The following is an 11,186-nucleotide window of genomic DNA, read 5'->3' as shown; positions in this document are numbered from 1 at the left end:
ATATGTCATTTCAAAGGGTCATACATCTGCAGTAAGCCACTACCGTAAATGAATGTTTCGTGTGCATAACAGGCGACAAGTAAAGTAAATAAAGACAATAACAGCTCGGGAGTCAAAATCTCTATTTAATCATGGATCACAATAGCTCAACCGGGCATTATTTTAAAAGGGACGTTTTCATTTCATTCCATTCTTATCAAAAGCAATCTTGAAAATCTCCAAAGCCACATTAACATCTTCCTTGGTGATGCACATTGGAGGCTTAATTCGGAAAGACATTTCCATTTAATCCACCTTTGCCCAAAAGAACACCCATATTCTTGACATCCTCCCAGACAGCCATCATTTTTGCTCCGGCCAAAGGCTTACGGCTGTCTTTATCTTCAACCATTTCAATGCCAATCATGAGACCTTTTCCTCGAACGTCTCCGATGGTCTAGAAATAGAGGTTTATTTATTTACTTCGATTCCACTCAAAATATCCGTTATGGTGTAAATATAGTATTGGAACAATTAAACAGGTAGGATAATGGAGGAGATTGGTCAGATACTAAAGCTAAACAAAATACAAGAGGTTGAGAAAGATTGATAAGTAAAATAAGTGGCAGTAAAGAGATAGTAGAAAGTTATGAAACCCCGTAAGCTAGATCATTAGAGAACATTCTCGCATTTCCGAATTCTGAAGCATTGCAATTTTTTTATTTAAATTTGTCCGTGTTATTGCTTTATTCTAGTTTATTAGAGAGTGCCAATTTTCTTCATATCGTTCCTCAGTCCATGATTTCACTTAACGGTCTCTTTTAAAATGCAATCTTGTATTAAGAGTTCCCTAATGTGAAAAAACGTGCAAGAGCAGGAAATTGTCCTTGTAAAACCAAACTTGCCCTTTGAATGAGTCAGTAATTACACCCACCTTATATTGGCTACGGAGATCCCCCAGTTGCTTCAGGAAGTATGTGCCCACATTAGCAGAGTTCTCCTGGCACCTATCTTCCTTCAGAGCGTCCAGAACTGCGATTCCCACCGCAGAAGCCATTGGGTTCCCTCCAAATGTGTTGAAATGAATGGCTTGGGACATGACATCGGCAATCTCCTTTGTGGTCACGAGAGCAGCCATGGGGAATCCATTGCCAATGCCCTTGGCCATGGTCACGATATCAGGAACTACGTCATGGCCCTGAAAGCCCCAAAAGTGCTCTCCGTGCGACCAAAGCCAGTTTGAACCTGACCACATTGAGAGCTGATTTTTTTCTTCCCTTTTTTGATAAAACTGCTGCATTTTCAGCTTACCTCGTCGGAAATGCATACTCCTCCCAAATCGCGGACTTTTGGAAGGCTTTCTTCAGGTAACCCTTTGGGTATTGAACTGTTCCACCGACACCTTGGATAGACTCGGCGAAGAATCCACCAAACTCTTGCCCTTGGGAATGGAATGTACCAAGACGTCGTCCAATTGCTCCAAGTATTGTCTGAGGCAAGGCACTGCCCTTGAGGACAATCACATGTGCGGTCAATGTCCACGGGAGAATCTCTACAGTTCTTGCCGGCCAAAAATCCCCTTGTAGGGATCTGGATTCATCACATGATGGATCCCAAAATTGGTTGGAACTTTGTAACTCCAAGGGGTGTGAGCGGTCAAACCCATAGTGTACGGACTCATTCCTAAGCAAGTAGAAGAAATAGACTTGGCATGGGTGTGTGGTAGGGTCACTGCAGCTCTCAAGTTTACCGTGATAACTGTTTCGGAATGAGAGCAAGTCGAAATTGCCAGTGTAGAGCCTGGCCATGTACATGGCCATATCATTCGCCTCGGAACCGCTGTTCACAAAGTAGACGTTGGTCAATGGTTCCGGGAGAGTTGCCACTAACCGTTCGGCGTATTCGTGGATCTTCGGGTGGAGATAGATGTTGGTTGTATGCCACAACGTATCAACTTGATCCTTCAAGGCCTGGTTGACCTTTGGATGGCAATGGCCCACACTGACGGTCACAATCCCTCCAAAGAGATCCAGATATCTGCAAATCAACGAAGGTCAACAAACCATATCAAAAGCGGCAAACTTTTTGGCTTTTACCGTTTTCCGGAATGGTCCCAAAGCCATTGCATAGATCCTTGCGTGATGTAGGCTGGGGTTTTAAAGTGAGTGGTAAGCGCCGGTTCAGCTTGGTTTTCGAGTCTGGGACACTTCATCCAGACTTGGAACATTCAAAGGTTTCGGCTCTGTATCACATTTTGGCAAAGCCGGTGCCGCTTGTTGATGCAGAATATTGGCATATTGGCGAAATTGAAGGCTTTTCGACACTTTCATGTTGAGAGCCAAAGGTAGAATGGGATCCTGGTACAATGTTCTGAGCACTCACATGAATCTTTTGGGTTAATCGTAAGAATTAGAGACCTGTTTCTACACAATGAACAACGCTTGCTGATCAAGAATCCAGTTTTTGGTGGTGAGAGAGGTTCCCTTCCGAGGTCTCTCTGAACTCAAAAACTATTGATGAAAGTCTAGCATGAGAAAATCAAAAGACAATGACTGCATTTTTTGGGCAACCGTACCCCTGCCAAAAACAACGTTCAACTTGACTTCTTTTCATTTTTTCCGACAGCTGTGGAAAATAACATGACAAGAAAAGGAAAGCAATTGATATTGGAATTTACCATCTCATGATTTTATTATCGTGTAATGAGTTAGAAGACATTTCATATCATGCTCCAATATTCAGTACTGACTGTAGCCATATTGTGGCTCGGGCTGGTTTTGGTTGCGAGTTGTGTAAATGGGTTGATTTTGCATCCTAAAATCCTCGTTTTGTTGTACTTTCTTCTCTCATAGTGTCACGATTTACATACGGAGATGTGGGCCGGGATCCAAAGGTGTCTTGCCGCTCTTGAGGCGGGCAGAGAACTATTGTTGTCCACTGGAAATCGGAAAGTTGTCCAAGAAATTTATCACCAACGGAACTTTAAGTGCCGTTGAATCACGCAGACTCGATTTTGATTACCTTCAGTCTGGCCAAGTCCTGCAGTTTGGTGAGATCGTTGAGCTCCAAGTAGAGGGAAAAAATACAGGCGCAGCTGAGTAAGTTGAGGATGTTAAATACTAGCCAAGCAATGAACATGACAATATTGTATGAAAATATCATGTCATTCACAATGGCTGCATATACCCAAGAAATGATCCGCCACGTGTGAAGAATGCCATTACGTACAACCATCCTAGAAATAGAGCAATATGGTTATCTAATTGGGTTGGTTTTGTGGGGGCTTTTTCAAACCACTCGAAGGAATGCAATCCCTAGAATTATGGAAAAAGATGACAATTATGGAAAAAGATGGAAAATTAGTCCATCTATTAACTTATAAACTTCAAATGATATTTGATTAAACAACGAATCTGACTTGACAAATCAGGCCAGCCTTTTTGAACGCCAGGTTAATCAAGAATGCTAATAAAAAAATTTGCAATTCCGTCTTGGCAAGGAATCGACAATTCGTAAGATTTCCTACGTACATAAAGCTAAACCAATAAAAATATGAATAAAGGCTAATAAAGGGACTTAAAAGGTTGATCTACACGATATTCTTTGGGCCCAATGACGCTAAGAGCATAAGAATTAAAGATATGAATTATTCAACCCCACGTTTTAAAAGCTTTTCCTTTCTTTAGTTGGATATGCTAAAGAAAATTTTCATTATCTTGAAGGACTACAACAAATCTTTCATGGACAAAACCTGCTCGATATGTTTTCTTCCATTATCTTACAAGTGGGATGTTTAATGATGTCGAACCAAAGGTCATTGAGCTGAATTTCATTTCATTCAACGCCAAATAACGTTGTCAAATTCCTCTTTTTTATGTAGTAATACAATCTCAAATTAGGGCCACAATCGTGACTAGTTTCGCAAAGAATCTTTTACAGATTATATAAAAAGTCAATGAAACATTGGATGCTTGCATGTTTGCTGTCAAAGGCATCAATGTTTTTCTTCGGCTTTCATTGATGTGATGTGATTTGAAGACAGCATTTCTTTAAAAAAATCCATGTCTACTAATTTTGAACGTGAATTCGGTAACACGATTTTTTTCTCATGAATTGAACCAAATGTAAAAGCCATACATGTAGAACCTGCGGCTTTCTACAGATTCTAAGACTGTCGTAAGCATTTGATTGGAAGAACTGCTATTATAGTAAAGGAAATTGTCTTGAATTGTGTTTGAGCCCAAAACGACTGCAAGACAATTACGTATATTGCTCTTGGTTTTAAACGTGAGCAAATTTTGCCAATGATTGTTTGCTTTGACAAGATGCTATTATTTTACCTTTGAAAGCGGTTTCTTGTTCCTTCCTCAAGGCGTCAAAAAGCATTACACTCGTAACAAGTAGAAGCAAAAGCGCCAAGGAGGGAAAAGGCATGGGTAACGACAGTAGGTTTCTCACTGAAAGGAACAGATTGTGGAACATGAACATCCATAACATCCAAACACATATTGGGGCGGCTGGATCCTTGGCCAACGATGTCATACTTCATGAAAGGATCGGGAGCCATACAAGTTAATGAAGCATGAGCCAGGAGCCAGGAGCAGCGACCGGATTAGTCGGAACATTCGCTGCCTGACATTTACCTCGTCACGCTAACGTGCCTTTGATTGATATCTAGCTTTTCCCTTTGATGGTTTACTGGTCCATTTGCTTGCCTGCCATGAAACGCCCTTACCATGAGGATTTCCAACATAGACAAAATCGAAACTGAATATGTAGTAGCCGGTTGTGCTGGATCTGGAGCAGCCTCGTGAATGCAGTATAAGTCAAATCCCGTTGTGAACAGGGTCCAAACGCTCAGGAACTGAAATGGGAAAACATGTACAGTATATGTTTTGAGTTATCTCTGCAACATTTGCAACCAAGAAGGGCTTGAAACAATGCCATTCACGAAGATACTAATGAGACTACGGAGAAGGTTACTTTGCAATGTTTCATTATGTTTTCATCCACTGCGTAGTATCTTCTTGTCATGCTCTAATAAACTAATCATTCAAATAAATGACTTCCACACAACGAACAACGATCCAAAGATCCATTACCAATGTGTAGAATCCAATGTGCCAGGACCCCGCTGAAGGTCCGTATAGAACGATATTGGATCAGGGGTTCTTGTACCACGGCAATGGAGCAGGTTTGGTACCGCTCTTTCTCGATGTTCCACCTCGCAAGGTTCGAACCGTGGACCCATGGGAGTACACAGAAACCTTGACCCACCAAACTCGGGGTCTTCCTCCCCAGAGTGGACATATTCACTGTTGTTTTCTAACCAAACACAAATGACTTTATGCCATGGAATCGGTTTGTTGTTGTTTCGTTCAACTTTCATGCCAAGCCCACTTTGTCCAACCAAGTTCACCAGGTACAATTCATGGCCCAGACAGGTGAGAGCCATTGAATAGCCCTCAGTTTCTCAACCTGCCTTGACGGAGTCCCCTCGCTCTCTCGAATCTGACGGTTAAATACTCACGGGAGAGCCCCTCCTTCTGACACACACGCGCTTTTGACTAAAATACACAGGTATATGTCTAGTAGAACTATCAAGCAAGCATCCAATGAGGAGTGATGGAGCGGAGGAACGGATAGCGTGGAAATACATTGACATTTGAAAGTAGGCGGGAGACGGGCCCGATTTCCGCAATCAGTTTATTGGCATTTGGGAAAAGCCATCTGGATGTTGGCTTGGATAGTGACAATGAGCATCTTCCAAGCCAACTTTTGATGCAAATAATGAAATGTATGCTAATGTAGAAAAGCTTAGATAGAGATTTGACATATGTTGAGGAAACTGGCAAGATGAGTTGCATTTGAGTCCCGAGAGGGGGTTAAATTTCTAGTAGTGACTTCCAATTGTTTTGACAGTCATAACAAAATGTAAGGGACATCTTGGTAAAAGAGCTTAAGGCATGGTTTACAGAGGAAAGGGAATGAAAGCCGGTGATGTATTCCAAATGGGCCATTGTAAATTCACGATCATGTATATTGCCCATTTGCATTCTGATTCGGCTTTTTTGTCCCTTAACAATTAACGCAATAAACACACACTTTGGCGCAGTTCATCTAGATGTTGTGATCTACAATATACTATTTGAATGAAGTGAATGGCTCAGAAGATAAGAAATTTTTCCCTTCCGTCCACATGCCACATCTCCACTAAGAAACTGAACAAATGAGGACTGTTCTACATGTGCACCGTAGAGGTTGGTAGCGCATAAGGAATGCGACCCATCAAATACCAATTCAATACCATTTAGCTTTTGAGGCAAAATGCATAAAAAGACTATCTCCACATGATAAATACACAGCAAGCACAAGCAGCAGATATTTAAAGCAATGAAACGTAATTGCCCTTGCAAGTCATGAAATCTATGAATGACCTCGTGTCAAAATGCACGTTGGCTGCTCTGTTGAGTTGGAATTTTGTTCCTCTTATCCTCTATATTATTGTTTGCTTTGTTCAACGATGGAACAATCAACAAATTAATTATTCCAATAGTGTCCTCTATTGATTCCAATAGTGTTTTTTTGAAGTGATGATATTTTGTCAACAACTCATATTATACATGATCTATGCTGGAGCAATTGACCAATTTAAAGATGTAAGCTCGTTTTATTTCTGCTTTTTTAACCATTTTGATCATGTTTCTGACCTAAGACCAAGCTTTTTCTCAGAGATCCAGATGTTCCATTTTACTGAAAGGAATTGTCAAAAAGAGGGTTTATCCAAAGGCTTATCAAGCCCAAGTATTGGGTTTGAAACTTTACTGAAATGGTCTAAGCAGGAGAGAGATGGATTGAAGATAACCTGAAACAAAATAACCATCGGTCATGTACGAGTATATGAAGACTATCGGGCATTAGCATATTGTAGGTTCACTGAGGCTGGCCAAGGAGGCTTTAAACTAGAGGGCTTGCTTACAACTAGGCTAAAAATACACCACTTTCATAACATCGATATGATTGTCTGTTAAGGAAAATCCATGTTTCATGCTTATCTACTCAAAAATTCATATAAAATCCAATCATCAAACATCTGTTCTTTATGTGACTCCTCCATAGTTTAGTTTGCTTTCCTCAACATTTTGAAGGAATACGTTTGGCATAAGTTTGATCCTGTTGCAAATCGAGAACCAAACTTGGATAAGTCTTTGATCAAAACTCCTGATCAACCCTAATACTAAAGGACTAGTCAGATCCACCATTTCTAATTCGTTCGTGGATCAGACAAAATTTTTTGAATATCGCCTTAATTAGATTTATAACTTATTCATCTTATGCTCATGCTCTGTAGTGTTAAGGAGGTCCCCAAAGAAAACTTCATTTTCTTGCTTCTTTTAAATCATACCCTCATACTGGGCAATCGAATCTTGTGAGTTTTTTCAAGCGGAAGTATATACAGTCAACATAAATGACTTAGCTTCACCAATTGTCATGTTTAATGCTTGTATTAAAGGTAGTAAAACATGTAAGCTATTACTGGAAACACACTTGCGAAAAACAAACTTGTAGTGCTCGGAAATCAGAGCATTTTTTAGGCACCATTATACTTATCTGGCACATAAAAAGGACGGTATAAAAATCCGCTTGGGTGCTCATTAAGACCTTAGGTCTAAATATAAAGTTATTCTTTGATGGTTGAATGCCGTTTTTATTACGCGAAATGTTTACTGTGCAGACACGGAGAAAACACAAAGAAATAAACAACCATGGGAAGGACTGAGCTAATGGACAAGATTATTGATAGGTGAAAACGTCAACGAATGACTAGAATAAGAATGCAAGAGTTACTTGTGGTTGGTTGATTCATTAACAGTCAACTTTGGGTGCAACAAATTGCTTACTGGGCGTTTTATTGAGCTCTGAAAATGCAAAATATCCAACAGTCTCTGCACCTCAGCCAGTTTTTTCTGCTCAAGTACCATCGACGATTTTTTTCAATTGAAAACCATTGCCTCAAATCAATATTTTGATCATCATCCTCACATTTTTAAAGTGCAAATCTTTATGGAGGCTTTGATTGAAATCGCAATCATTGGTGTCGGTCAAATTTCCCGAAAGTTTTAATTAATTGAGAAACCACTAGGTCCAATCTAAGTTTGTGATCTTCAGTAATTTTGAGTCTTGTTTCCTACGAAAAGTGATTTTGTACCTAGCATTATCGTGTGGAAAAAGGGACTTGCTCTAAAGTTATCAAACATATGTGTGAAAACATGTTCCTTTTTTTTACACAATGCGAACTTCATGCAAGCACTTTCATCAGTATAAGTTGATTAATCATTTTGGAAAGCCTGAATCCGTATTGAACATATGGCAAAAACGGCTTTACATAGGTAAAGTTGTAAGCATTGCATACTAGGGTGTTGAGAGTGATGGTTTTTCATAGATGACCTTCTTATAAAAGAACGACAGGGCCTTGTTCCATTTATAGTGTGAAAAGTCAAGGAGAAAACATGTTATAAAACAATTTGGCCGAGATATTATGTAGAAAGCTTTCCTTTTCAAAAAATCTTTAAATTTGATTGAACGAATCAAAAGACAGAGCTCTAAATACTTATATACTCGTAGGGTTCTACAAATGAAAGTGGTTTCTGTTCATGTTTCCTACAAAAGCACCAACGAGCTCTTCTGCTCTATATGAGTCCCAGACTGCGAACACGTTCTTCAAAGAAAAGTAAAACGGGGTGTTTTTTTGTTCTTTAATGAGATCCATAAAAGGAAAGAAATCCGATTCGCTTAACATTCTAACATTACTAACAATTCATCGAATTCTATCAATTTATGGTCAATGTATGTATGTTGCCTGTACGACAAAATGACAAGGTCACTGAAGTGTTATTGAATAAAGTACCGCCTCCTTACTGGCTTACATTTCACGTAAATGAGACCGTTTAATTAAGCTTTTTAAGAAATTATAGATGATTTTATGATTTTGGGACAATTTTCGCCAAACATTGAATTTGCATTTTTTATTTTGCGGTACGGAAAATGCACTGCTGAGCTATAAGGAATCGAGCTATTGAATACATCAACACTCCTAACTACAGTTCTGAACAATCAGTGCTCAAAGTAGCGATCTGTACATTTTGAAGTGAACCATTTACAGAATTTGATATGGATCGACCGACATATCGCTAACGATTTCTTTTGAGGACTCAAGTACCCATATCGAGACCATTCGAGTCTTTCAGTAAATGAAAGAACGAAGCAAGGAAAGAATGGCAACCTGAGACTCAGCGTTGAATTCAAGAGTGAGCGCGGCAACGGAGCCCCTCCGATCATCCATGCACTCCACACAATCACTCGCGAGCTCGGGTACTTACACACGGTGCTTAAAATACCATGTCGATTTTGCACGAAATCGCCCCAAATACATGTTGTCATTCCTTCATCATTAAAAACGATAAGCAAGAGAAGTAATTTCATTTAACAATACATGATTTTCAAAATGAAACAAACATACACAGATTTTAACATTGAAAAAAAAATTACAGATTAAAAGCGTCAATTCAAAGAAGTGAGAATGCAACATACACTTTTAGGCATTGGCAATTTTAGTCTGAAACATAAATACATCATGCAATGAAGTCAAAGAAAGAAAAAGTAAAAAAAATGTTAAGATGAATTTGGATATTTCCATCGGAAGTAGATGCAATATTTGAAGTACCGTGTGCATATATATCTACGTGAGTGAGTGCGTGAGATGCCTCTATATGTTGCACTGGGTACAAGCTATTAGAGCGACTATAGTCCATAGGCGATAGTGCCGACGTCTTCCTTGGTTTCTCGAGAAAACTACCTGTTGTGAAGCGAAGTGAAGTCAGGTTGAAAGAAGAGATACAACAACTTGAAACAACATTTTCATTCCAAGCTCGGTGTTACATTTCAAACAAACAAATTGATCTCTCTGTAATGCTCCGATTTTTTTCAGGAACATCGCGGGAACATTTTAGTTGGCGTTTGAATTCCATGATAAGCCCAAGTTTCAACCTTACACTTGCCCAGATTTAATTAACTGATGAAGGAAAAACAGGCATAAATATATAACATTTCTTGACATAATAGTTTCGAAAACGCCTTTCATGTATTTGTAACTGTGGTTTGGACCGTCAATTTATATTGTTGAATGTTTCTCAAAACAATAGTAATTGTAACTTTGTCCCTTTTGTGCATGATATATATTTCATCGCAAAGTTAATTGACAAGCTTGAAGATGTGCATACTCAATCACACAGAGAAATGTTAGACAAAAATCTCTAAGCCAGAATTGCCTTGACTTTTTCTTTAGCATGCTCATCTGCCACATTAAGGGCTGATCGACCAGCTTCATCTTTAGCCTCCTTATCAGCCCCAGAATCTAGTAAGAACTGCACTATATCGACATCATCTTGAAGGACAGCATAGTGCAATGGGGTCCAATTCCAATGAAGCTTGTCGCCGAGAGACAAGTCGGCCTTGAATTCAACCATGATCTTGACCGTGTCCAAATGTCGCTCAATACAAGCGTAGATCAATGGCGTCTGACTTATCTTATTGACAGCATTCACATCTGCCTCTCCAGCCTCCAAAAGAACCTTGGCTGTCTGAGCGTAGCCATTCATGCCACACAAATGCAACGGAGTCTGCTGACCAGCCGGCTCCACAGCTGTCGCCTTTGCCCCGTTATTGAGGAGCATTTCAGCGATCTTGGCTCGCTTTTCATCCTCTTGAGCAATGGCTTCTTTTTGGTCGGATTTGGGCTGTTCCTCTGGTTTTTCTTCAGAAGCTTCTATATTGTTTTGGATCATCAAGGAATTAAATAAAGTTCAATGCTTTTGCAGGAAAAAAAAACATAACGTACCGTTGTCTTCCTTCTTGTCGGTGGAGGGTGGCTTCTCTTGACAACATCTATGCAATGGTGTCCATCCAGATTTGTCTCCCATATCTGCTTTGGACTTCCCTTTGGTCAGAAGTAGATGGCGCAAAGGGCGTGTTCCAAGTGAGAACAAGGACATCACTGAAGCTTCTTACTCCACAGTGTCACAATAATGACAAGGTAATATTGCGCCAAGGTGAACAAAGTGATGCGCCAGACGACCTTTGTAATATGGCTAAAAAAACAAAGCGCCGCTGGCGCAATGTTTCTGGGTATTGTTGCTTCAGATGGAAAA

At 39.8% G+C, this 11,186-nt stretch overlaps 1 protein-coding gene and 2 pseudogenes across 1 annotated transcript; all 3 read right to left on the bottom strand.

The window, feature by feature from the left end:
* Positions 1–105: 105 nt before the first annotated feature.
* LOC131878632 (alanine--glyoxylate aminotransferase 2, mitochondrial-like) lies at positions 106–2,452 on the bottom strand (annotated as a pseudogene).
* A 193-nt stretch (positions 2,453–2,645) lies between these two features.
* Positions 2,646–5,615, bottom strand: LOC131877663 (uncharacterized; annotated as a pseudogene).
* Positions 5,616–10,173: 4,558 nt separating this feature from the next.
* Positions 10,174–10,990, bottom strand: LOC131878150 (ankyrin repeat and SOCS box protein 2-like). Its single transcript, XM_059224048.1, has 2 exons — positions 10,877–10,990; positions 10,174–10,804 (listed from the first exon to the last, which is right to left on the bottom strand). Exons 1-2 carry the CDS (start codon positions 10,956–10,958, stop codon positions 10,293–10,295), a joined length of 594 nt encoding a protein of 197 aa, XP_059080031.1. The 5' UTR covers positions 10,959–10,990; the 3' UTR covers positions 10,174–10,292.
* Between the last annotated feature and the right edge of the window lie 196 nt (positions 10,991–11,186).

The sequence above is a fragment of the Tigriopus californicus genome, chromosome 3 (assembly GCF_007210705.1).
Source record: "Tigriopus californicus strain San Diego chromosome 3, Tcal_SD_v2.1, whole genome shotgun sequence".
In the NCBI taxonomy this organism is placed as follows: domain Eukaryota; kingdom Metazoa; phylum Arthropoda; class Copepoda; order Harpacticoida; family Harpacticidae; genus Tigriopus; species Tigriopus californicus.
The sequence above is the reverse complement of the archived record's forward strand: the minus strand, read 5'-3'. Positions and strand labels throughout refer to the sequence as shown.